This window comes from Homarus americanus, unplaced genomic scaffold (genome assembly GCF_018991925.1).
Source record: "Homarus americanus isolate GMGI-L3 unplaced genomic scaffold, GMGI_Hamer_2.0 scaffold4060, whole genome shotgun sequence".
Taxonomy (NCBI): domain Eukaryota; kingdom Metazoa; phylum Arthropoda; class Malacostraca; order Decapoda; family Nephropidae; genus Homarus; species Homarus americanus.
Genome location: NW_024746161.1, coordinates 8,609,010 through 8,636,846, shown reverse-complemented (window position 1 = coordinate 8,636,846; position 27,837 = coordinate 8,609,010). Strand labels below are relative to the sequence as shown.

The following is a 27,837-nucleotide window of genomic DNA, read 5'->3' as shown; positions in this document are numbered from 1 at the left end:
TACTCAATAAAGAAGGCATAGCTACATGTTTGGTGGGCTATTGAGCGTAATATGAATCGTCCGATTTTACGTTAACTGACGTGTACGACCGTGGTCATTACACCAACACTACCATTTCCCTAATACTGTCATCTCTCCAACACTGTCATCTCCCAACACTATCATTTCACCATAATATACGTTATTATTATTGAATTATGCTTTTATGTAAGTTTTGATATATACATATAACATGTTGTTGTGTTCGTCTTTTCTCTTTAGCTCTTTGTCAATATTCCTTATAAATACACACTACGCGATGGGGACCGATAAATTCTATAATGGGTGGAGAAAACTTTGAAGAAATATTGATCCATACTGTTAGCAAGTACTGGGCATGTACTGTTAGCCGATCAGTGGTGCAGAGGATAAACGTAAAAAAAAGATCCTGTTCCAGTGCTGGTCAAGTCTGGTCAGCTTACACTCAGTGCATCTCTGTTTGGTAGGTTATCTATCAAGGTTCTTGGGAAATAAATGTCAGGGTAATACAAGAATTATTTAATGACTTACTAAATATATAAAAACATAGTATCAATAATAATAATAAAATAGCTACTAGACCCAAATAAACAAGATAGTGTTTTAATACCTTACAATGGCTTCAACTAAGACATAGAACGAAATGTATAACGTCATAATGACCATATATAATCCACTGCTTTTTGTAACCGACTGCATTTTCTGATTAATACTTCTTATTTAAATATATCAATAAAGTGAATCAATATGGATTTTACTTTGTGATTATCATTATTTAAAGTATATGATGACGCAAAAAGTTTATCCTTAAATATTTAAAAAAAAACATTATATAATAATTATTTATCATAGAATTATACTTTTTTATTCATCAAACATACATAAAAAATTAATTAAATAGTGTTAAAAAGTAAAGCCTAAGCCGGTGACAGAGGATCCTAATACAAGCCAATCAGCAACAGCCGTGTAGGTGGACTGAGACTGACAGACACAACAGCTCTAGGAAGATGTTGACAGCAGTTCTTAAGTTACTATTGGTCCTGGTGATAGGATTAGTGAGTTTAGGTGGAGGTGTTGTAGGTAAGATAGCAGAGGAACAATGTCACACCTTTGCTGGAGGAGCTGTCTATCCTAACACGGAAGGAAGGGCGTCTGGTCATAACCTGCAGTGGACTAAGGCTATGAGTATGTTCTTCATTTATTTCAGTCTGTTTTTTTAATTCATTTTACAGTTTGTTGTTAATTCATCTCAGGTTAATGATGGTGGAGACGGTTAACACCACCAGGAAGTTTATGTCTCGTTCATTTTTTTTTCGCATAAATGTTGTTTGAATAATATTCTTGTTACCAAAGCTTCCTGAGGGAGGCTGTACCATTGTTACCATATTGAATCAAACTTAAGATCAGTAAGTTAGGTTAAGTTAAGTTTGGTTGGTGTTTGTTGTGTGTGATCATTTGGTTAACCTTGCAGCCTGTTGTTAACTGGGACACTTTTTGTGGTGATATGAACTTTTACTTTCTGTTTACTTTTAATTCACCCTTGTATGTTTAACAGATTTGCATTCTGTACTTTGAAACTAGTGCCGAGTTCTTCAACTGAAGTTACCAAGTATATATAAGTTATGGTAATAACTCGGCTCTGGCCTGGAAGCAGCTTGTACGTTAACAGATGTCTGGTGTTACTGTACCATGGATAACGTTCATATTTTTGTACATATTTGTTACTTTGAAGACGTTTAGAAATTAATTATAGCTATATGTACTTAGAATGTGTATTAGTTAAACTTGCCAGTTTGGGTCCCATTGTATGTAAACACACAAGAGATGGCATGAATAATCAGTTTATAAAGTTTGATGTAAAGGGCTGTTTCTCAGTTTTGTGTGTGTCAAACTGGAATATTTTTTTCTGAAATTAGAAATTATTTATTTTTTGCCATTCCTCTATTATGATGTGAGAAATTGTTTTTCTGGTGTATTTTTGTCAAATATGACCATAATTTTTTGTGTAAATGTGCATTATTTTTCAAGAAAATGACCTAACCTTACCTAACTTCCTAGCCAGGGGGACTCTGCCCCCGGACCCCCCTCCATATTAAGCAGAAAGTACTTTTTTTTATATTTGGTCCCAATGAAAGTAGCTTTGTTGAAGTGTCATGGTGTAATTTTATGTTTTTGTGGACGTGAGGGCACGCTCGGACCGTTTGGGTCGGTTTTAAACAGACAGAGCGGATGACAACAGCAGGTACAGTACCTAATATTTGAGGGTAAATATATAAAAAACTAAGTATTTTTACAAGAAATGTTACTCTAAATATCGATTCATAATTAAAAAAAAATATTTTGGGAAGTCAAAAACACTAGAAGAGGAATGGGTGAAAGACGAATATTAACCCTGAAATTATTGCTGGAATAATATGGATTTCAAAATACTACTTCAGTTTTCTTTATCATATCAGTCACAGTACAGTAGCTTCATGAGATACCAGCAGTGACTTTGATGCACATTAAGAATTAATTAAACCTCTATTTAATGGATTATATGGAGAAGAAAGTCTATTATATCGAGGGTCTATTTGGTGTGAAACCTCCATGTAACGAACTATATGGAGAGAAAAGTCCATTATATGGAGGCTTTACTGTTGGAATGCAAGGCTTACCTTTTCTTTCTCTTGTAAATGATAGATGTAGGGAAATTATTACAGAATTTTCATTGTAAAATAACTTCTGACATTTCATATTTTATTTCAGTAAGTAAACCTGCACCAGCATGGGACGGTACAGCGGTAATTGACGGTCGGTTTCAGGAGCTGAAACTCTCAGACTATCGTGGCAAATACCTTGTCTTCTTCTTCTACCCCTTAGACTTGTGAGTTGGCAAAAATTTATTGTTTTTACTTTGTGGGTTGTAGAAGTTTGTAATTATTAAAGTCATAGATACAGTAAAATTGATCACTAGCAGAGCCTCTTCAGGGAATGTTGGTAATTGATGAACAGGATTCAGTTTGATAATGGTGAATCATCATGGGTAAAACCTGCAAGTGGGAGGTGTCTTCTACAGATGTGTGGAGTGAATTGTTGTGTATATATGAGAGTGGCAAATAAAAGACCCCAAGAAAGTGCTGTTGGAACTATTTTGTATTATTAGGTTGAGAAGAATTGTAGGGTGTAATTAGTTTAGCATTGTTACCTGTATTGAAATGTAGGTGTAAATATTAATGTCATTTAGTTATTTAACCCTTTGAGTCCTGGAAGGTTAACTCATCATGCTTAAAGGATTAAACCATCGTCTTCAAAGAGTTAAAGTGATAAAATTTCAAATGTATGAATGATAGATACAGTTTTCTTAATAATTTTTTTTTTCAGTACTTTTGTCTGTCCGACCGAAATTTTAGCATTCAACGACAGAGTGGAGGAGTTTAGGAAATTGAATACAGAAGTTGTCGCTTGTTCCATTGATTCTCACTTTACTCACCTCGCTTGGACCAACACCGCTCGTAAGGTAGGTCGATTAAAAAAGGATAAATACAATACCAGTATAATGTGATAATTTTATTGTAAGTCTGGATATGTTGTGTGAGATTAAAGAACAGTGAAACCTCCATGTAAAGGTCTTCTCTCTTCTCCATATACTCTGTTAAATGGGAGGGGTTTTGACATTTAAAGGACCCTTGCTATAACAGACTTAAATCTATATAGTCCACTAGATGGAGGTTTCACATCTAACAGACCTCAATATAATGGACATTCCACTCAATTTAGTGTATTAAATAGAGGTTTCAGTGAAATTGGTAGATCATAGAGCACAGTACAGCATCAACAAGCTTACAGGTTTGACCCCGGTATTTCCAAAACTCCAATACTTGTATGACTGGGACTCTAATCCAGATATTCAGTAAAAACCCAGAGAACTTGATGTAGTATGGTATGTACAGGATCTTGATTGACTCAACCACTGTTCATAAAAATAAAGAGGGGGGTAGGCTTCAGTGAGTCAGTTGCTAGAGCACTGCTGGATTTAGACCTGTGGAGGCCCATGGGCAGCCTCTTTGTGGAGGCCCCCCCCCCCTCATTATAACTACCCAAGAGGGTGGGGTGGCGAGTGAAGCGAGCCTAAACATCTGGGAGTTCCGGGGGGGCGCTGTAAGCCCCCCGGGAAAATTTTGAAATTTGAACACTTCTTTGGAGAATTTTGAAGCCATATGCAGTTATATTGAGGAAATTAGAACATATTGTAATATGTGGAGGCCTCCAGATTGTGGAGGCCCCTGGGCAGCTGCCCACTTTGCCCACTCCTGAATCCAGCCCTGTGCTAGAGGCTGAGAACTAAGAATGTGCTGTACAGTATTCCATTATCCAATGGGTAAAATCAGGATAGGTGCTCAGGTCCTCAGCTCCTAGTTACACCTCCTGCTGGTCAGACTTATATTTACTCTGTCTGTGATTTTGGCAGCTAAGTCCTTATTATATTTTGGGAATTAATTACTGGTTTATTTTGTGGTGCTTATTTAAGGGTAGACTAGTTGCCAAGCAGTCTTAGGCATTAGTGTTATGTCAGGATTATTCGAATTTCCAGCCTATAGCTTGTCTTAGTGAGCGCTTTACACCTGTTGCATAGTTGCAGTCTTGGCCATAAAATTAAATGTCTTGCTTAATCCTTCAGAGTGTTTATCTTTATCCATATAGTCAGTGTTGTATATGTAATGATGTGTATTATTTCAGGATGGTGGTTTGGGTAAGCTGAAGATACCTCTGCTGTCTGATATCACACACAAGATTTCAAAAGACTATGGAGTTTACCTAGAAGATCAAGGTATTGCTCTCAGGTAATGTATCTAACTACTACCTACCACATGTAACCACCAAAAATATTATCTGGCTCATGCCACGGGTCAGTGAATTGTGTACAGTTCACAGATCTAAGGCTTGATAACTAGGATTCCCAGGACTGTTCATGTGTGTCTTGGAATTAATTATGGAATTTATCCCCAAAAGCTTGTCAAGTCTTTCCCAACATAACCCTATCCCATATTATACTGTATATGAAAGGGGAGTATAGGAGGCGTGACTTGCCATACTGACATTGTGTTGAGCCTTGGCTACTGTGTTAACATGTGATGCTTCATGATCACAGTTGTCAACAGTTAGGATTGAGCTTCTGAATTCACTCCATCCCTGAATTTGAGTAATTAGTGTTAATGAGCCACAATGACACTTTAAATAATCACAACATATTTAGAATATTTAAGATACCAATTATGCAATTTCTGTAAAATTTTAAATAATTTTATATATATTTTACTATGGATATAGGCTGTCTTTACTCTTTAAACAAGTTACTTTTCACCTTCCGCATAAAATGTTTTGTTTTTAAAGAATGCCTAACCTGACTGCGAGGTGTCTTGAGTTATTGTTACTTGAGTTTGTCCATTGCTATTGAGTTTTCAGTGATGTTATCCCACTTCCAGGGGTTTGTTCATTATTGACGACAAAGGTGTGTTGCGTCAGATAACGATGAATGACCTTCCTGTTGGACGCTCGGTGGATGAAACCCTTCGCTTGGTACAGGCATTCCAGTTTACTGATGACCACGGGGAAGTTTGCCCCGCTGGCTGGAAGCCTGGTGATGACACTGTAAGTAATTATGACTTGTTCCTTAAAGAGAGGTTGATGGTGACATTATATGGGAAAAATATCTACTTTGTAAGAATAATAAAACCATGAAGTTGTTTTGTAAATTTAATAAGTACAACTTGTGGGTAAAAATAGGAATGGTAAAAAATGGGGGATGTCACAGCCATTAGAATGAAAGGTTGAAGTCAAGTGAAAGAGTCTACTGTATTTGTGTTTGATTCTGGCCATATTGGAAAAGTACTTGCCTGAATCGTAATAAAATGCCTCATTCTTATAATACCTGTACTGTACATGCTTAATTAATATAAAATACTTATTTATTATTTAGTGTATATATTTATTTTATTTTTTCAGATCATCCCTAATCCCCAGGAGAAACTCAAGTACTTCAAAAAGGCAAATCAGTAGTGGTCAGTGCTGAGGAGGTAAAACTTAACATTCTTGAGGGGAGTATTCCAGGAGACAGGGGAGGAAACCCCTAACATTATAATTCATTCACAAAACAAATGCTTACAAGTGAACCACAAAAGAGTAGCTCTTAAGGTATAGTATTGAGTAAGAGGAATATTTATACCATAAGTAAGGACCAAGTTTGTCATTGTTTAAATTGTTACAATATGCACAAAATTAGTTCTGCATACTTTTTTTTCGGTGAATGATGCTTTTCTCTTCTGTGAAACTTGCTGAAAGAATTATGGTCCAACTCTTTTTATAGATAATCTAAACTGAAATAATTATGGTCCAACTCTTTTTATAGATAATCTAAACTGAAATAATTAGGTGGCACTAGTAGTTTTGTTGCTCAGTTTCAGTCAGGTGTTAAGAGTATTTTTTCTCCAACTTTTGGCAAAATGTATGGGTCATAACAAGATTTCCTGTGTGAGTTGGAATGGTAGAACCTGCGGCTATCGTTGATCATGTAGTCTCGGTTAGATGAAAGGAAGTACAGTACTGTATATACAACTCCTTAGACTGAAGTTGTGAGTACATTCAGACAGATGAAAAGAAACTTGTGATTTGCCCTGTATCTTGTTGCTCAGGAGCTTTCAAGCTTAGGAATAGATCATTTTAGAATGTGGTCTTTGTCCAAGAAAAATGATGACTGGAGCAAACTGCTTTTGGTTCACTGTCTCAGTTACTGGGAAACGTATTAATTTTAAGCTGTTTTACCAGCCCTGTGTGTGGCTTGTCAGTGATTTTGTTGATACAAAAAAATGTTGATGAAGCATTCACTGATGGAGGAAATTTGATTTATAGACTGACTCAGCGTGTGAATAACTTGCCATTGTTCCTGTCATGGAGATCAAGGGATTTTAGTGAGTAAAGTGTTCCTTGTTATTGATAAGGAAGTATTAGGATTGAAATATGTTTGGATTACTGTATCAGTAAATGCTTGCGAGTGCTACTTGGAAGAGGTATTGTGGTTACAAGTCTTATTTTTTTAAACATTTCATTTGCAGTGAACATTCTTCTCGTGAAAGCAATTTACACAGGTTTATCAGAAAGAATTTTTGTATTTTCATTGGTGTAGCTTATTGTGACTGTCAAAGGTAAAGTTATTGTTGATGGTGGATCAGTTTTGTGGGAGAAGTAGAGGGGGAGGCTTACACTTGTATTGATGATTGTGTTCTGTGTCCACATTGAAACCTCTCTTCACTGTCTGGTCTGCTACAGGTCCTTAACATTTACATTTTTTTTCTTCATATATGACTGCTAATGCCCCTTTGTATATTGCTATTAACTCTACCTAGACTTATCTTCTCTTTTTTTTCCCTGTTTATTGCCACTTTATTTCCTCTACTTATTACCACAGCTTCTTATTGAGTATATTTGTTGAGGCATCTCCCATCCATTCCACACATTCTTGCTTCCCAGTACAGGCATGTGGCAACTACGGCAACCATGCTGATAACCAGTGTTCCTTGAAGTGTGTTTTAACGTAACAGTGGCTGGGATATTTAGTTTAAAATTTTATAGGAAGGCAAAGATTCTCGTGCAAGGGGGTGCATATTGTTACAAGTTCTCATATATACATGTAATACAGTGAAACCTCCATATAGTGGACTTCTCTCTTCATATAAATTGTTAGATGGGCGTTTCACATCCAACAGACCCTCAATATAATGGACTTTCATATTTATATAGTTCATTAGATGGGGGTTTCATGTTTTAATAGACCCTTGATATAATGAACTTTCATCTTAATATAGTCCATTAAATAGAGGTTTCACTGTAGTTGCTTGATCATTTTACTGAAAATTAATAATTTCTAATGAATAATTATCTCCCCAAAATGCCATACTGTATATGGTATTATGAGTAATTACAGAATAATCTAGAAAATTCCATCTTGCAAAATAAACCCTTCTACTTTTCTAGCAAGCCACAAGCAGGTGGTATCTAAGAAAGTTGTAAAATTGTATCTATTGTTCATGTTCTGGGAATTGACTACTGGTAATCAAATGTTGTTTATAGAATTTTGGAAACCTTTGGCTAATACAGTATACTGGACTGTAGTTGGGTCTCAAAATTCACAATATCAATCTAAATGACATTTGTAGTTGTATTTTATCATTAACTTTTAAAACGTTTTGTGAGACTGTTTGACTGTGAAAGTCTTTTAATGAATATAAGTTTAAACACAGAGCTTAAGTTATATTTAAGTGAAGCTTTAGATGTTGGTCTATGAAGGTTAAGATTACAGTACAGTACAATTTTTGTTATTTTTCAGATTTGGTTCACAATTGGTTTTGTTGTTGAACTTTCTAATTTTTCATTAAAGTTTTACATAACATAGACTAGTTTACTTGTCCTCTTTGCACCGTATTGTTTAGCATTGATGTTTCTCATTGGATTTTTTATCCTAACGGAAAAAAGTAACTTACGATGGAAATATAATACTAATATCTTGACAGCTGTAATATATATGATGTATACATCATGTATATCTTAAAACATAAAAATTTTGATATAGTATTACACATTCAAGTGGGCAGTCCCAAACTTACGAACACCCGCACTTTTGAATGGGATACCAATACAGATACAGTATATTCATCACAAAAATCTTAGAGTAAATTAAAAACCCATTTCTTACATTACTTTAATTACTTAAAAATAGTTTAAAATCACTATTTGCAGTATTTGTTATGTGTGGGATATTCCTGTTGTTTTGTGTGGGCAAAGTTGTGTTTTAAGCTAACATAACCAATGGAATTAACACTTCCGACACGAACAGCGTCCAAAAGAATACTGGTAATCTGTTGGTAATTCGGGGTCTGCCTTTATAGATAACGGAACTAGAGGTGGAGGTAGGTAGTGATCATACAAAGAAGAATCGGGAATAGAAAGTAAACACCAGATATTGAAGATTTAAGTATGGCTGGTACTGTATATTGTTTGTTACTGTTTCATAGAATTTAGTATGGCTGAGAGTTAGGGCTTCTATGTGTGGTTATAGGAAGGTGTTGTGGCTCTTGGCTAGCTTTCTTGTATGGATGTGGTGTATGGTTGGGAGGGAGATTAGTGTAGGATTTTTGTTGGGTGGGAGTCTTGGATTTGATGTGTAATTGTGTATGGTAAGGTATTTTTAATGTACTGAGGTATTATTTTTTTTTGGTTAGGTTGTAAAATGCAATCATGGTAGTAAGGTACAGCCATGAGTTAACAGTTGTGGACTAAGGTTAAGACACAGTTGTAAGGTAGGGTTGTGCAAATGGCTATTAGGTACGGTTGTAATACGCAGCTGTGTAGCATGGTTGAGATATAATTTTAAATCAGTATAGTAAAAGTTAAGACAATGGATTAAAGTTGTAAGTTAAGATTATGAGCTTATAATACTTGCATGACAGACCTGTAATGCAAGGTTATGAGGCAGAACTATGAGATAAGACTTAGAATAGTTTAGGTAGGGATTCTGAGTTAGAACTGAAGCAAGGACTGAGACACAGTTGAAAAGCAGGTTTACGAAACAAAAGTGTAAACGTGAGGCAAGATTGTGAGGTAAAGATGTAATGTACAGTATTGTTATGAGTAGGAGTTATGAGAGTATGAAGTTAGGTTATAAAGTAGGGTTTTGAGCAAAGGGTTGTGTGGATGGGGCTCTTTAGATAAAGGTGTGGGGGGGTAAGTCAGTTTCAGATAACACATTGTAAAATAGGTTCCAGGGTAAGGGGTGACAGTCAACCTAAGGAGGAATGATTTGAGGCAATATTGGGACCAGGATGTGTGTGTGGGTGTTGTTTTTGTCATCCCTGGAAGAAGCATCAGTACTCTTCAGTTCCATCTTGATAGCGTTATTATTATCACCTACTCTTATCTCCATTACTGACAACATATTTACCAGTAGTGTCCATCGTCGAGGAATTATTATCTCTCGTGGGGTGCAGTGGGGGGGATGACTGAAGTGGAGAGATGATAAAGGGAGGGGACCTAAGGTAAGAAGAGGAAGGGACTAGGATTACAAATGAGGAGTAGAGGAAGAGAAGGTAGGTGTGGAGGAGGAGGATTACAAACAAGGAGTCGAGGAAAAAGAGGTGGGTGTGGAGTAAGAGGAGGAGGATTATAAATAAGAAGGTGAGGAAATGGGTATGGAGACAAAGGAGGAAGATGGAGAAGCAGGGAAGTTAGAAGAAGAGGAATGTGTGGTATTCCATGGCTGTTCTTTAACCAGCATGACTGTGATTGATAGAATAATATCTCGACTCCTGCTAATGGGGGCATGTGAGTGAGTTGGTCAGTGTCATCTGCATCTATGTTCGTACTTGACATTTGCACTGTACTAACAAAGACCATCGATCTCTTAATTTAATTTACTGGCCTCCAGCTTGAGACCAACGACAACCCCTAGAACAGTGATACACTCGAGTAAGAAGAGCAGACTTTGTATAAGATTGTACCTTCCTCGAATTCATTTTGAGATATATTTTCTAAGTCATCAAAATTGTTGGCAAAGTTGCAAAGTTCAGGTAGAAAAAAAAAAAAGATGCATTTATTAACAGAATTTATGAATGTTTCTTTTATATTTTTTCTTGGGAATGTGGTTAAAATATCCCACTTCTTGTAATCTCGCTTATCACTCCTAACATATATTTTCAGTATTATTACCATTTCGATTTGTGTGAGTGAGTGAGTGAGTGTGTGTGTGTGTGTGTGGGAGGGAGAGAGGAAGGAAAAGAGGGGGAAATACCCTAGACAAGTAAAAATCTTCTTACTTGTGTGTTTAATGTTATCTTGCTTATCTAACTTGATTATCCAAGTACCGTACATCTGTCCACTTGACCCACTTCGAGGTACAGTAGTCATTAACACTTGGCCAAGTATAGTATGGAATTCCCACTGAAAACTATTGCTAGGATCCTTGTGGTGACTGGCATATATAAGGGGTACTGGACTATTCATACCCAGCACCATCACATGAATATATCTGTATCGGCCTACCTATTTTCCATCGGTATATTAAGAAGTCATGATTTCCTTAAACACTTTAATTTTTTGTTGTTGTTGATGTCTGTATCCGACGATTAGCTGATAAAATTTCAAGAATAACCAATACCAAATCCAAAGCAAGATTCGATTTCATTCTAATTAGATTTTGAATTTTATATGATGAATGGTGATTTTATATACTGTAAATTATGTAAAATTGCATTAGCTTGGCTGTTGAGAGCTATACTAGTTATCAGCATAGTGGTGATCACTGGTACTGTTGTCTTTTACTGTTTCATGGATTGTGAGTGAATTTGTCTAATTTTGTCATAAGATTTGCTCCACTAATCTATGTTGTGATGCGTTGACGGCACTATGTTCATTCAGGTTTTGAATGATGGTCCCTCAAAATTTTTCAGATTTTACAGAGAGGTGATGCAAGTCTGATCAGGCCTATAGTTTTTTTGCCATACTCTTCCAATTCCTTGTAAATTGGACGTTGGCTGAATCCCAGTCCATTGGCACTTCTTGGGCCAGGGAAGAATTTCTAATTATTAGTCTTACTGGACCACTTACCTTGCTCCCCACCTCTTTTATCACCTTGATCTATGCTCCATCCACTCCTGTAGCATTGTATTCTTTTGGGGTGATTAGATGTTTATCTTAATGGCTTCATATGTAATTGCTATCCTTCATAATTCATTTTCAACCCCTAAAGAATCCATTGTCTCGTGTATTCATTAACTCCTTGTGTATGGGGTTGCCTCTGTGCTGATTAAAATTGTCATTAGTCAAATATAGTAATATTAAAAATGGCATCCCCGTGGTGAAGGGTTTAAGGTATCTGTTGTCTGCTTACCTGCTTCCAGATCCAAGTTTTTACTCATTTAAACGACCAATGGTATCTTTCGTCTTGAGATTGTTTCTGATAAATATTTGTAACAATGTAAAGAATGGGCATCCACATTGATACTCTTGCCAAATTTCTTGAGAATCGTTTACAGATGGAAGGGGTTACTATAAGATAAGAAAAACCCTACAAACAAACACCATCAACTGTATTCATTACTGTAGTTGAATTACAGTGAAGATTAACAGTCGATAACTCAGAGGTTTGTTGTTCAAGATATTTTTTTCTCAAGGCTCTTAATGTACTTAGTGATACTGTATGTTCATTTTTATTCCATTTGTCATATCAAGTTTTTGATGCTATTGCGTTTCAATTTATGTTTAAGGTCTGATGATGACACAATATTTATGGAAACATTACCCAATAAATGTTTCTGGTTATCCAAACATCGGTGCTGTTACTCATCCTGCATATATATATACAGTACAGGTATATATAAAGTATGTATATACTGTATATGATAAGAGACTTGGCTACACTAACATGGTAGATAATTAATTTGTTGTAGACATAATGTGTTGTACTTTACCACATGATGTAGGTGGATCTATTAGTGTAAATTTTACGCGAGTGACCTCAGCTGTGTGTGTATGTGATAAAGATAAGATAATTAAACGTTTATCAGTGTTCTCACATCACCTTACAGATTGTGTGGGATTCTTGATAAGTTTGTAGGCAAGTATTGTCTTATGACCTGGCCTCACGTGTGTTAATTAATCATTGATTACATAAATGTTGATTATCTGATATTTATATTTTGTTAAGTTTGTAAATAATTTATTCACAAATATGTACCATATTACCCATCAGCTGACAGTTCACCACCAACCATCAGATGAATGTCCTCTCCATCGCCTATCAGGTGAGGGACCCTCCACCACCTATCAGATGAGGTACCCATCAGAGGAAAGAGCACTCCATTCCAATCAGATGAGGGACCCTCCACCACCCATCAGATGAAGGAACCCTCCAACCCCCCATCAGATGAAGTTCTCATTAGGTGTCCGAGCACCCTTCACCTACTCTCAGCCTCCCCCCACCCCCAAGCGATTACAGAAAGGTCGACGTTATCAGAGTGGGGGGGAGGGGAGGGTATGTGGATTGCGCATGTTTTGGGGTGAGGGCGGTGGTGGCAGGGATGGACAGTTGGGCTTTGAACTGTAAATGATCAAGATGGGAGACAGCGCGTGTCGGCTGCTCCTTGCCCTGGCTTGCGTGGTGGTACTACTGACCGCACGCCTCCACGCCCTCAATACTGACGAATCACAGGCTAGGGAGTTTATGAAGGAACTCGACGTTAGGTAAGAGAGAGGGAGACCAGGATACTTTGAGGTGTGTGTTTTCTTGCATCTGTGTAGGAAGTGTGGTGTTGTTGTTCCGTCAGTGTAATAAGTGTGGCGTTTCTGTGTAGTACTGCAAGTGTAAGAATAGTAAGAGTGGTGTGTGTGTGTGTGTGTGTTTCAGTGTAGTATGTGTGTAGTCTGGTGGTGTTGCTTCTGTGTAGGAGTAGTGTGTGTGTGTTGTTTCAGTATAGTAAGTGTGGAGGGTGTGTGTTGTGAGGGTAATGCTTCAGTTTAGTAAGTGTAGTGTGTGTGTGTTTCAGTGTTCGTAGTAAGTGTGGTGTGGGTAAGTTGCTTCAGTATAGTATGTGTGGTGTAGGAGTGTTCCTTCAGTGTAGTAAGTGTGGTGTGAGTTTCAGACGTTAATGTGAGGTTAGGGGGGGGGTTAGTGAAGGGGTGAGGTAGAGGGGAGGACGAGTTAGTGAAGTGGGGGGAGGACGAGTTAGTGAAGGGGTGAAGTGGAGGGAGGACGAGTTAGTTGAGGGGTTGAAGTGGAGGGAGGACGAGTTAGTGAAGGGGTTAAGTGGGGAGAGGACGAGTTAGTGAAGGGGTTAAGTGGGGGGAGGACGAGTTAGTGAAGGGGTTAAGTGGGGAGAGGACGAGTTAGTGAAGGGGTGAAGTGGGTGGAAAGTTATCAAAGAGGTGAGGTTGGAAGAGGTAGGTCGAGTAAGGAACAAATATGGGAATCGAGAGTTTAGTTTAACATCGGTCGACATGTTACAAGGTTGAGCACATACGTCGGTGATCTACAAACACAGTCACTTGTTTACTCTATCATTGTTCATCTCGCTCAGGCATCAGATGGCTGTATGATTGTAGTTATCATTAATAGTTTACTTTAGTAGTCAACTATATAATCATGTCAGATATATGGCATTAATCACTGCTGTGTGTGTGTGTGTGTGTGTATACAGTATATACAGTATGTATGTATGATATCAAGAAATATCTAAATCATCACTGTTTGGTCTATACACATCAATGGTTATCATCCTATCATCCTTTTATATACTTAGAGCCCCCAAAGGGTCACTGGAGCATTTATCTTACATGTCATTGATATTAGAAGTAGCTCTCTTTATTAAACCAGAGCTGGAAAATAAGAATATGTGTCTTGGGTACACATCTACAGGTACACATGCCCTGCCTTCATAGGAGTATCATATGAGAGATGTTGTCTATGCAGATCCTCAAATACCAGCTTCTGGGGTGCTGCTCACACCTGGAAAACTCAAGATGTATCCATAAGGGCAGGTGTCATAGGTGAACTCAACCCAGGTAAAAAATACTCCTGATCTTTCCCTGGTCTTCACACACAGACCCAGCTGATCTATCTATGCTTACATAATGACAGTAGGATGCCTGAGTAATCCTCCAGCTTCTAAAAATGTTTTACTGTACATACTGACAGACTCCTTATAATGGTTACTGCTGGCAGAATCAACAACGTTATCAGTTAATTATACAGAAGACCGATGAGTGAGTAATGTAAGAAAAAGTAAATGAAAAAAAACAGTGGCGCAAATGGTTATCTTAACTCTCATGCACTTAACACACAACCCAGGGCTTGGACCTTCGGTGCATTATATCCTCTGTTTTTCTACACAGTACTGTAGTTAGGATGAGAATGTCTCTAGTTCAATACAGTCTCGCTATGTTATTGGTGTCATTTTGATGTCATATCAGATCCACAATTTATACAAACTAATTAGAAGCATTTTTAGATGCTGGGGCACCCCTAGTCCACTCTGGTGTAAATAACATTGCGGTATATTTTCCTTTACCACGGCCTCGAGGATTTCTTGGAATTTCTAACCCGGCTGTTTTTGTATCAAATTTTTTATTTGTCATCATCCCTATTTAGTCTCTGCATTTTTTTCTCTCTTGCACTGATAGTCTTCCTGGATGAACTCATATTGATCTACCTTAAATACCAGTATCTTTATCCAGACTTTAAAGAGAATGTATGACGTCCTAGTGTGTAGTAGTCGCTGGCAGGTGCCAAGTTTTACCCTGACCTGGTCCTCATCTACCATTACCTCTTCAGTTGTCAATATCTAACCTTAACTGTTCCCTCCCTTCATCGTTTCCTTCATGTATGTGTGGGAGATGAGTCTTGTGTTTGGAATAGTTTGCCTTTGGCCTTTAAAATTTATGGATAACCTGAATAATCTCCACCACATCTTATCTCCCCTAAATATTAACCTTCGTAAAACTATTTGCAGGGATGAGGTTAGATGAGTTTGCTTTGGGGTGGTTAATCATTAGATGAAATAATATATACTGGTGTGTGTGTGTATATATATATATATATATAATATATATATATATATATATATATATATATATATATATATATATATATATATATATATATATATATATATATATATATATATATATATATATATATATATATATATATATATATATTATCTACAATACTCGTACATCAGTGCACACATTTAAATAAGAATAAAAATTAGTTACTCTTATCAACACTGTGCTAACATGTGATAAGGAAACAGAGCATGTAATAACTTGCACCTTTTTTACCAGATACAACCATGAGTGTAATCAAGAGATGTCAGCTCGTTGGGACTACATCACCGACGTCACCGACCCAGACAAGGAGAACGCTGCCGTAAGTACCCGGGATCATATCTGGGAACGGATCCTTAAGATACTGTATCTTGCCCTGTATATTTATGGTAGTTATGATAGAGAGTATTTATAGCTTGGACTCATTTCATGATGGTTATAGTACTGTATGTATGTATGTACACACTCCAAAAAGTATCTTAACGGAAGTGGCTGATTACCTGTATTTTCAAAATGAACGCCATGACTCTTGTTGTCTTGGTAGGGTGGTCAAGATCCTCCTTCGTCTGTTGCATCATACTTTCTTCCATAAATTCATAAAGATACTTTTTGAAGCAAGTGTTTACAGGAGTGGTGGAAAGCATAATATCTGATTTGATGTCTGCTGAGCCACAAAAGAAAGTCGTACAGTAATGAACTTCTGGAGCTTGAAAATAAAACTATACATTCTGCTTTATTACTACTTGTATATATCTTGCTTTTCACTGTAGCTTTGTTAGCTTTTCTTAACAAATGTTGAAACCTGAGAAGAAAGTTTCCAACCACCTGGGCGTATCAACCTCAATACTGAAGGAAAAAATACCATTGTTCTAAACACACATCATAAATCAACTAGTGTGAAAGTATTGAAAACTGAAAATAAAATAATGATTAAGATGATGAAATATATCTACAGTACCAAACAGAATGAGACATGTGAAGTACAGTATGAATAAATTTTGCTCAATGTACAGTCAACTACTAAAGTACATTAGTCTCTCCCTTTGAACTATGAACCCCCAAGAGATTCAGACTTAAGAATTCATACCATTCATAGACAATAATGTATCAGTCTACTGCTTCGGGTTCACGAGTCTGAATCTCAGGGTTCGTGGTTCAGGAGGAAAGGCAAATGGACTTTAGTAAGTGACTTTACTGTACATAGAAAGGGCACTTACCACCTCTCCCTGCTGTTGTGATGGGACTAGTTGTAATGTCAACATCACTCTCCTCTCCTGGCAGGTTATATGTTGTAGATAAGTGGGTCAATATTTCTTCATCATTAACTTTTGCTGCTGCACTAGTGAATGTGATACTGTTGATGTCTCTGTATTAGTGATGCATTTGTTGTTGTTGTTTTAATTATTATCATTTATTATTATTATTATTATTATTATTATATTATATTATTGTTATTATTATTATTTATCTTAATTGGTTGATATCATGTATATCTGATAAATCTGTTTCTCATTTAGAGTTGTGTGGATATTTGCTTCACTTATCCACCCCCTTTGAAAATCATTATCACACCTAGAGAGACTGACAGACATTTTATTATAGATAGATAGATAGGTAAAGGAAGCACCTGTCTGGTTCTCATCTGACTGGCTAACTAGTTATGAGCTAATATGAAGAAGTTCAAACAAGTGTAATCAAAAACTGGCAAGTGTCTTATTTTTCTCAAGAGATATGATAAACTAACCACCGTTCATTACAGTATACACAGTGAAACCTTTATTTAATGGACTATATATGGAGATGCATGTGCGTTATATCGAGGGCCTGTTAAGTGTGAAACCTCCATCTAATGAACTGTATAGATGTGAAAGTCCATTATATCGAAGGTCCGTTAGATTCAAAACCCCCATCTAACATAATCCACAGAGAGAAGAGTCCATCATATGGAAGTTTCACAGTACATCAATGCTTTTTTTTATTTCTTTTATGTAGTACGGTATTTGCCTCAAGGGTTAAGTTCATATTAACATGCTCACTAAGTCATTGTTGGAGAGAGATTCCAAGTCACAGGAAGATACAAGTGTGAGTTGTATCCTTACCTGTGGGCACAAAAACACCTGTAATTAAGGTAATCATTCGCTGATGTTGGGAGAGGTTGTTGTTACCTGTTGTATCTGTGCTGTAGAGGTCATATTATTATCTGTCCTGTCTCTGCTATGCCATTCAGTGAGGCAGGTTGACGACTCCTCACACCTCCTCCAGTCAGAGAAAATAAGACAAATTTCCCCCGTCCAGCGCCAGATATGATACGTATAATTATTTTGACTGATTCCGTGAGATAATTAGATATAATCTGTTTTCCTCCGCCTTCTGGTGTGACTCTAATGGAGTTATGTAGGTATAAATCAACTCTCTATCATCCTTGTCCTGTGTTATCTATCATTACCAAAGTACTAAGTTCATTAAGATAATCTGCTGAAAATAGAAGAAAAATCCTCTTAAATGTCTGGAAGTTACATCGACAACCAGGGAGAAATACTTGTTTTTTTTTAATGTTCCTTACCAACATGAAATCAATTAAGTGTTCTTTACCTAATGATAAGGAGAACTGATACACACACACACACACACACTTTTTTTTTAACATCAATTAAAAAAAATAACTCGATCGCATATTTAGGTTTCTCTCTGTTATTGATCTCTGGTGAATTTTTATTATATTTCACCAGTTTAGTTTTAGATGGCTGAGTTTAATGTTGGTATTATATGTTACTTCTATGACCTAAGTTGTTCCATTGCCAGGGATGTTAATGTCACAATCAATCACCAAATCATCTGTTACTGAAGGTGTTTTCAGGTTTAGTTTGGGAATCTTTTTGGGGCAAATATTCTGTGATATTTTATACTGACTCTAAAATGAATTCAGTAGTTTGGACATTCTGATGTGTCTTGTTTCAGTAATTTGGAGATTCTGTTGTGTCTCGTTTCAGTTGTTTGATATCTCGGATTGTCTCTTTTCAGTAGTTCGTAGATTATGGTGTGTCTTGTTTCAGTAGTTCGTAGATTCTGTTGTGTCTCGTTTCAGTGGTTCGAAGTCTCTGTGTGCAAGCGGACTGGATTACTTATTCTTTTGAACAAATCAGTACCGGCAGAAGGTAAGGACGAAACATTCCCAGCGTGTGAATTTGCAAGTGTTGATAAATAAGTGTAAGTGGGGGAAGAATATATTGGTACCCCTGAGACCTGTTGACCATAATAACTTTAGTAATTGTCAGCACCATTATTTTATCGTTCCTCTGCCCTGTTGCTTTCTTATTTGTTATTTTATTTGTTTTACATAGTTATATCTGTACCATATATGTCAGGTAATACATTTATTGATTTTCTGGTAGCTACAACTGTATTTATTTGAACATAGATCCTTTGTCACTACGGGAGGATTTATGACTATCCTGGAAGGGAAAAGTAAAGACATCTTACTCTTTTTTTTTCCAGGATACTGTATTAAGTCAAGTCTATACTGTACTGTAGTTGATATAGAAGTTGTCAGTAGTAGTAGTTGTAGTACTGTAGTAGTAGTAGTGGTAACAGTACTGGTAATAATAATAGTAGTCTGAAGGGTAGTAGTGGTAATTGTTGGCTAGGTTAGTTTAGGTTAGCATCAGTGTTATGTTAGCATTGGCATTAGGTTAGTGTTAACATTAGGTTGTTAGGTTATGTGAACATTAGGTAAGGTTAAGTGGTTAGGATAGCATAGCATGAGGAGAAGGTGTCAATACTTTCGAGTTAGCCCGACTACATACCAAGGTAGACAAGCGTCAACGCCGGAAAGATGCTGCCGCCGCCCCTTCTGCTGTGATGTAGCCCCCCACACGTGCAACATCTATGAACAACCTTGCCGGTCCTGTATCGGCTTCTCTTGTCACCTCAGAGCTTACCGATGAAGGTGACATCCTTAATAACTCATATAATTTTATCAGGACAGCGGTGTTTAATCACCAGGTGAAATATTCTTGGGTCCCTAAGCTTCAGGTAATCTATTATTTGTTCTTGACAGAGGTATTATGATTATATAACTCAATCTGATATATTATATGGTCACAGTTCGTTATAATCTTACGAAGACCACCTTGTTTTTAAGACGTTGATAGCTGGCGACTGCAGTTTGTTTGTCTTTGAGTTACCAATTCTCCTTTTGTCAGTCTGAGGAATATGACACTTGTATTTGATAAATTTCAAAATGTAAGATCACAAATTTTTGCAGTTGAGTAAGATGAACTTGTATTATCATAAGAACTTAGTCGTCTTAACAGTTTATGTAGTCGTGTGTGTGTGTGTGTGTGTGTTTGTAGTGGTGGTGAGAGGTGCCGCAGTAGTAACTCACAAAGGTACGGAAAACAACAACAGATAAAGGCCAGCCACTTAAGGTTCCTATCACGAATCACCTTTGAATCACAGCAAGACTTCTTCTGTAATTAATGAGGGCAAGACAAGACTCCTTGGAAGAGTCTGAGAATTAGATCACATATTGCTCATGAATCGTGAATTATCCGCATTGAGCAACCGTAGAGAGAGACAGAGAGAGTGACAGAGATTATGTGCCTGTTCCGAGCATATATGTTGCTATCTCCTGGGGCAAGAACGAATAGTAAACAACAAGACGAGTTTTATAAACCCTTTGCTTCAAGACTATCTTGACAGGCCGTAAGGTATACACAGCAAAACACAGTCTTCAATAATTAGTTTCGTTGTTAAGAAAAACTAAATAAATATACCACAGCTTATTTTTATACTTATTCATAGCAAGTAATGATGCAAATGGATCAGTCAGATACAGCACGGAGTCTCTACCGAGGCAATGATATAGTTTCCTGTACACAAGCAAGGTGAGACAAGAGTTGTGAAGTGTTTTAGTGAGATGCGCTTTCAGGTTATGGTGACAAGGACAGGGATGGTGTGAGAAGAGACGTGGCTATCTCCTGAGAAGACTGATATGGCCACAAGACACGACTATATCAGAGACAAGGGGGGAGCTCCCTCTTTACTGTACACAAGTCCTTATGCTCTCAGCAGTAAATGAGTAACACTGTTGGGTCTGTTTGCCATTGGTAGAGCAATTTTTCGGTGGGACACACACACACACACACACACACACACACACACACACACACACACACAGTACGCAAGAACAATTAGTACTGAGACACATGTAGAATTATTTGCTCCAATCTAGGTCATCAAGCTAAACCTGCAGCTCGTTGATGAATCGCCACTAACCACCGACTCAGGAATTCTCAACATTTAACATGACGATATTTCTCACTCTCCTGTTGAGAACATACAAACCGTCTCTTAATGTTTTCAGCTCAATTTAATATCATAAGTCCTGAAAATGATAAAGAGTTTATTAGGAGTAGTCTTGGAGTGACAGTATCTAGGTACTGTATCCTTATCTGTATCATGTGTCATAGTCACATTGGTATACTGTAGCTCTGAAGGTCATTATGATATTCTCTATTTTTAGTGCTGTTGCTGGTACTGTACTGCATATATCCCTAAGTACCGTATATTTTATTTAGAAGGGAGGTGAGAGAGTTGCTACTGTTTTAACAAAGGTCAAGAATTTATATAAGCAACTGCAAAGTAAATTTCTATGGGGATGACACCATGAGGCAATATATTACAATTACAAAATTATAAATAAAAGGAATTACTTCATTATTAACCTTTATATAATATACACACGCATCCTATGTGAGAATAAACATGAACACGTCTTATGTAAATATAACAGTAATTGTCTTATGATTTGTGGATACAGTATTATCCAATTAGTGTCTCGGAATTCGGTCAAATTAGGTACGAATAGTCAATAACAAATAGATACTCCCCACCCCCCTGCCTCCTTCACCCCTCAAATTTTTATTTTTGTGGAAGTTTATATTTTTGGGTCAACTATGAAAAGTAATTACACCTTTCATTATTTTTTTATATTATTTTTTTGTCATAATAAACATGAAATCAACATTAGACATAAAATTTAGGGATAATGTATTACTCGAAACAGCATTCTACAGTACCTATGGAGGCCCTAGAGCAGTGGTTCTTAACCTTTTTTGAGTCACGGACCCCTTTGGGAATCTGGTGAAAGCTAAGGACCCCCTCCCTAGAAAAATGCACATAAGCACGTAAACACAACTTTGCATGCAATGAATATACTTTATTTTAATGAAAATTCATTGCCTCATACAGTGTCTGACATACACAAAGTATGAATAAAGTAAACAATCTTAAAGAATTATGTTCCACACTTTTTTATGCAAAAATTAATGGCCACTCCATACAAAAATGAAATACAATCATCTTGTGTAAATTAAACAAAACAAAACTTTAATTCTGCTCAAAAGTTCATTTCAATGAGAAGGTTGTTGTTGTTTGGCTTGAAGATAAATGTTAAATTTTTATCTGACCTTCACGGACCCCCTGAAGCCCATCCATGTCCATGGACCCTAGGTTAAGAACCCCTGCCCTAGAGGGTGAGAATAATCCAGTGATAACTCATGAATCATAGCAATGGTGAAACATGATTATATGTTAATAATATAAGTATTGCCTCATTATATTGTATATCATTGTGTGTTTCATTGCGTTGTGTAAAAAGATAACAAAATTTGACTACCGTTTTTAATTATGGAGACAAAATTTGTATACAAAGATGCAATATTTACTAGATTCTTTTGACATAGTTATGGAGTGCTGGCTGATACCAATGTAGCCATTATACTACTGCTATAACTATTACTACTACTACTATAACTTTTATCATCACTATTATTATAAGTGTCTTAATTATATCAGGGAAGGAGGGTAGGAAGGTAGAGCAGTGTGGAGGAGGCAGGGCAGGGGAGGGTGGAGGCAGGGCAGGGGATGGGGGATGGTGGTGATGGTGAAGGATTGGTGTTGTGGACGTTTTAACCTATCAGATTGTTGATAATGAGAATGATAGTGGCTGATGCCGAAATATACTGATTACATTGCACCACTGCACTTAGAGGACCACTTATAATATGGCATATCATGACCACTGACGATTATAACAATCACCGCCCCCCCCAAAAAAATAAACCAATTACGAACAGTGAATTGAAATGAATATGACCACACTATATATTGAAAGGTGTTGCATGTGTTGATGACTTAGATTAGCTAATTGCATATTGCATTGTCTTAAACATTAGTTTTGATCTGACTATAAATAACAATATACACTTTCCCTTTACCACATGCAAATGTAAATTCCTCACTGATGATACGTTGGGTATAGAATTATATAAGGGACAGTTTAGGCCATTTAGCTCAAGCGGCTAACGAGCCGGTCAGTGGTGAAGAGGATAAAAGTAAAAGTAAAACGAAATTGTAAAGGCTGGACTGTACTAACAAGACCGAATGATTGTTAGTGGAGATAGTCTACTAACCCCCTTGTGTATAGGGCTCCGGTCTACTAGCCCCCCTCTGAGCTGAATGAAATACTGTAGTCTTACGTTAAAAAAAAACAAGTGGCATCCTCATAGTATAGCGGGTAGTGATTGGCGCCATATAACAACTCAGTGCTTATCATCTTGGGTAGTTAGAGGAAATAGTCTGATTTATAATAAGTTTAATTTATCCTGTATATATATATACTGTATATTTAAAGCTGAACATTAAATCTAAAAAAAAAATGTTTCGAATGGTTTTACTATTATAGTTTGCTTCTTTTCATTTCAATATTTTTTTTTTCATTTTCAGAGATAAGAATAATAATTTTCTTTAAGTTGTGTTCAAGTATATACATCGTCTGGCCTAATAGCAGAGGAAAATAACGTGTTACTTAATTTAAAATGCAGTAATTTAATAACACAGAAAAGAAGAAACTACTAACTATTATTCTTTCTATGTTCTTTCTCTTCTGTTTATTTTGCTTACAGTAAAACCTCTATAAACATGAAAATTCGTTATATCAAGGGTCCTTTATAAAATTTATGTAATCCCCATCAAATGGATTATAAGTGGAGGTGGAGAGAGAAATCTGTTATTTATGGAGGTTTCACTGCATTATCCTTTCTCTTATTATTACTTAAGAAATATTAAATAGAAGAACGATACTCTGGGGTATGCAAACTAAGAGGTGTCATTGATACAGAACGCAGCATGTGACAGCTATACGAGGTTTAAGAGGGAAGCGGCCGTTGAAGCCTCACAGTACCAGTATGATGGGTTCAGCGACTTACAGCTCTATCGTCGCTTCAAGTTGCTCGCTAATAAGGGAGCTGGAGCCCTCGACACCCATGACTTGATGGAGGTAAGGTGGCTGTTTCTGAGATGGAGGGGGGGTTGTTATCCTCTTGAGATCTCCCTTAAAGATGTCACCATCCACTTGGAAACCCCCTTGAAGATGTCACCATCCACTTGGAAACCCCCTTGAAGATGTCACCATCCACTTGGGATCCCCCTTAAAGATGTCACCATCCACTTGGAATCCTTCTAAAAGATGTAACCATTGTGTTTGTATTTATAAGTTTATGCAAAATGCATTTAGTTATTCCTCAATTGTAATAAAAAAATATGAAAATAGAAATTGGAATTGAGGAAATAATACAGGTACTGTTTGAATTATATTTAATTTTATTAGAAAAAATTAAGGCTAAAGTAATAGTGAAAATAATGGAAGTGGATTTAGTTTTCTTTTTAACTAGCCAACAGTAAAGTTGTGAACAGTATTCTTAAAAATTTTCACTACATTTTTATATTGTTCCTCTCTAGTATGAAGCTCTACAAGCATATATGGAGAGGACCTACAGGACCGCCACTGCCTGTCACTTCCATGACCCCAACCAATGTGACCTGACCATCGACCCTGGTAAGTGAGAAGACTGGTCAATGAGGGGAAAAAAAATCCCTATTCTAACATTTTTTTTTGTCACTGATACTTAGGCTTCAAGATGTGTATTATGTCATGATGTCTTCTAAAACTCTTTCATTGTTTATATTATGAAGTTCAATAGCATTTACATTACATTCTGTTCTTCATATAATGATGCTTATTTGTCACTTATTTCTCTAATCTAAAGTGTTGTGGTAGATGAGTGGATTAATAAGCACTTGATTCCTGTCCCTAAGTGTTCCTAGTTCCTATATTCCTCAAGGGGGGAGGGAGGGCAGGTACAGGGGACTGACTCTAATATAAAAAAAACCTTATTTCCAAACACTCCACACACAATACGAACCTCCCAGAGTCTTCAGCTCGCCTCCCCCCATCCCCCCTCCAAAAAAAAAAATATTCCAATCATCTGAAAATAAAGTCCTATCTGTCTTGGATATTCAATAGTTATTATAACCCCCAAATACAATGAAACCTCCATATAACGGCCTTCTCTCTCAATATAACCCATTAGATGGAGGTTTCACATCTAATGGGCCCTTGATGTAACAGACTTTCATATCTATATAGCTCTTTAGATGGAGGTTTCAGTATAAACTCTTCTTCTCTCTTCTCGGCAGACATTGAGGCTATCATGGCTCACTCACAAGACTGGGAGGAGCTTCGCTACGCCTGGGAACAGTGGAGGGAGAACACAGGCCAAGTGGTGAAAGAAGATTTCAAGAGGTTTGTCGAGCTCTCCAACAAGGCTGCTAAGCTTAATGGTCAGTGTGATATAACTTGGATAATATTTATTTACGTATATAAAGAATTGTTACAGAGAAGACCCGGGATTATGTGAATTCAGAACCTTATTGAATATCCTGGAGTGCAAGTGGTAGTAGAGTACACAAGTCGTAGTTAAGTGTACAATTGGTAACAAAGAGTACAAGTGGTAGTGGAATGTACACGTGGAAGTAAAGTGTTAAGTAATAGAGCATAGAAGTAAGAAACTGTACATGTGTTAATAAAGTGCACAGATAAGAAACTGTTCATACATACAGGCTGAATAAAATTGTCTGTCGTCAACCAAATAAAACATTAAAAGTGGCGTCCCTGTAGTAGAGGTGTTAAGATTGCATGGTGAGTGTGTCTGTTTCATTCCCAGGTTACGACAACACTGGATCATCCTGGCTGGAGCGGTACAGTGTGGATGAGAGGGAGGTGAAGGTGTACACTGATGCCTATTCCCTCGACCAGCGGCAATTCAAGGAGATGGTTGACTCCAGGTGGCAAGAGGTACTGTACATATGCTGCACTGTTCTACTAGTGGAGGAGAGGAGAGTTTGGTTAATAGGGGAGACAGAATATGTGGAGATGGCGGTGGAGTGTGGAGAAGGCGGTGGAGTGTGGAGATGGCGGTGGAGTGTGGAGATGGCGGTGGAGTGTGGAGATGGCGGTGAAGTGTGGAGATGGTGGTGGTGATGTTGGTAAAAGTGTGTGATATTAGTTGGTTGGGAAATATTGATTAAGAGTTAAGAGGTAAATGGAGAAATTTTGGTGTGGGGAGCCAGGGGAGGTTATATTCGGGTTGGATATTGTAGGTCAAATGGATTATGTATTGCCATGGAGGAAGAAGATTAAGGCTATGGAGATGATGGTTGAGATATGGAGGGGCTGTATTGAAATTAAGAATACCCGGTAACCATTGATGCTATAGTTATGGTACCTTGGCGATAGCATCATTTAATTAAGGTAGAACTTGCTTTGATTGACTCTTCCCTTTTCAACAGGTCTCCAACTTAGTCTACAAGAAGCTCCATGCCTACGTCAGGATGCGTCTACAGAAAGTGTACCCTGGAAAAATCGACCTGACAGGACCAATCCCTGCACATATCCTAGGTTGGTGCCACCTACTATGGTCCTCACATAACACTAGCACAGAGACTACTGGCTTCTACTCACTGTTGTGCCACTTTATATATATATATATTTACATTTTCTCTCTATATTAATTTTGTCTATGGGAAGAAAGGTCAGGTCTTTTCTATGACTATATTGGGTCACGTTCATGTTGTGAAACGTTTATAAAGGGAATATAATTAATTAGTGTGGCTCATAATTATATTGGATTTCTTGTAATCTTGCAAACTCTCGATCTACTACTAAAACTTTTTTTTGTGGCCTACAGCTTCCCCCAATAACCACACCTTCACCACCATTTCTTTACCTTTATATTACATATCCTAATACAATAATAGCTACCCTAGCCGAGTTAGTTAAGCCGCAACTCCAACTACTATTACCACTGCAGTACTGCTACTAGTATTACTATTATTACCTAACAGGCAACATGTGGGCTCAGGACTGGTCGAATATCGCTCACCATGTCATGCCCTTCCCAGAGATGCCGAGCTATGACGTCACAGACAGTATGGTGCAGAATGTAAGTAGTTCCTGCTGTTTAGTTATTCACTGCATTCTTAGAACCTTTCACTGTTGTTAGATTAGAACTTTTAAGTGGCTCTGTTTTAACTAAGGGTGTATGATCCAAGAATGAGGTCAGTTGTGTAACGTGACCTAACCTAACCCAGGTAACATTATGATGTTTAAGTATTAGTTAAAATAAGCTTGGAAGGTTAATCTTCAGGCAATTGACTCAGATAAGGTGCTATTGGGTTCTAAACATATTATGAATGTTTTATTATTAAAAATCGAAAGTTTGGGTGAATGTAACTTCATGTATGGTTAAGGATCTGTTGATTGTGATTCTTGAGGCTGATATCTTTTGCATAATATGCAAGAGATTAGATTCAGTTGTTTGAGTGAGTTAGAACATTTGAGCAGGTTAAATAGGACAATTGCTTCACTTAAGAACATTTAATCAGGTTAATTATTTCAGGTTGGAGTGTTTCAGCAACCAAACTGTTTCAATCATAAAAAAAAGTTATAATGGATAATTCCCTATAATAAAACTCACTCTCTACTTCATAAAAACATTAACAATAACACCTACCTTCCACTCTGTCCCCTTTCAGCACTGGGATATAGAAAAGATGTTTGAGACAGCTGAGGACTTCTTCACAGGTCTTGGTCTGTATGGAATGACTAAGACCTTCTGGCAGGAGAGTGTTGTCAACAAGACTGCCTGGGACAAGTCCATGTTATGTCAACCTACAGCTGAAGACTTCTGTTTGGGACCAGAGGGTGATGATTACAGGTACAGAAGGAGGGTAACTACAGGTACAGAATAGGGATGATAATTTGTGTGTCTGTGTGAGGGTGAGAGA

The 27,837-nt window shown here is 37.2% G+C and overlaps 2 protein-coding genes across 2 annotated transcripts in view; both read left to right on the top strand.

Annotated features, from left to right (window-relative positions):
• Positions 1-962: 962 nt before the first annotated feature.
• On the top strand, positions 963-8,443 carry LOC121879055 (peroxiredoxin-2-like). The gene is made up of 6 exons (XM_042385544.1): positions 963-1,203; positions 2,767-2,884; positions 3,382-3,517; positions 4,738-4,841; positions 5,484-5,649; positions 6,004-8,443. The coding sequence occupies exons 1-6, from the start codon at positions 1,026-1,028 to the stop codon at positions 6,055-6,057; spliced, it is 756 nt and encodes a 251-aa protein (XP_042241478.1). The 5' UTR covers positions 963-1,025; the 3' UTR covers positions 6,058-8,443.
• A 4,675-nt stretch (positions 8,444-13,118) lies between these two features.
• LOC121879054 (angiotensin-converting enzyme-like) overlaps positions 13,119-27,837 on the top strand; it is a 31,010-nt gene continuing 16,291 nt past the window's right edge. The window contains exons 1-9 of the mRNA XM_042385543.1: positions 13,119-13,287; positions 15,886-15,970; positions 23,831-23,989; positions 24,451-24,547; positions 25,189-25,332; positions 25,716-25,846; positions 26,341-26,449; positions 26,896-26,993; positions 27,586-27,767. Of these exons, the coding sequence (XP_042241477.1) occupies positions 13,151-13,287; positions 15,886-15,970; positions 23,831-23,989; positions 24,451-24,547; positions 25,189-25,332; positions 25,716-25,846; positions 26,341-26,449; positions 26,896-26,993; positions 27,586-27,767 (1,142 nt within the window). The 5' untranslated portion in view covers positions 13,119-13,150. The remainder of the gene's footprint in view (positions 13,288-15,885; positions 15,971-23,830; positions 23,990-24,450; positions 24,548-25,188; positions 25,333-25,715; positions 25,847-26,340; positions 26,450-26,895; positions 26,994-27,585; positions 27,768-27,837) is intronic.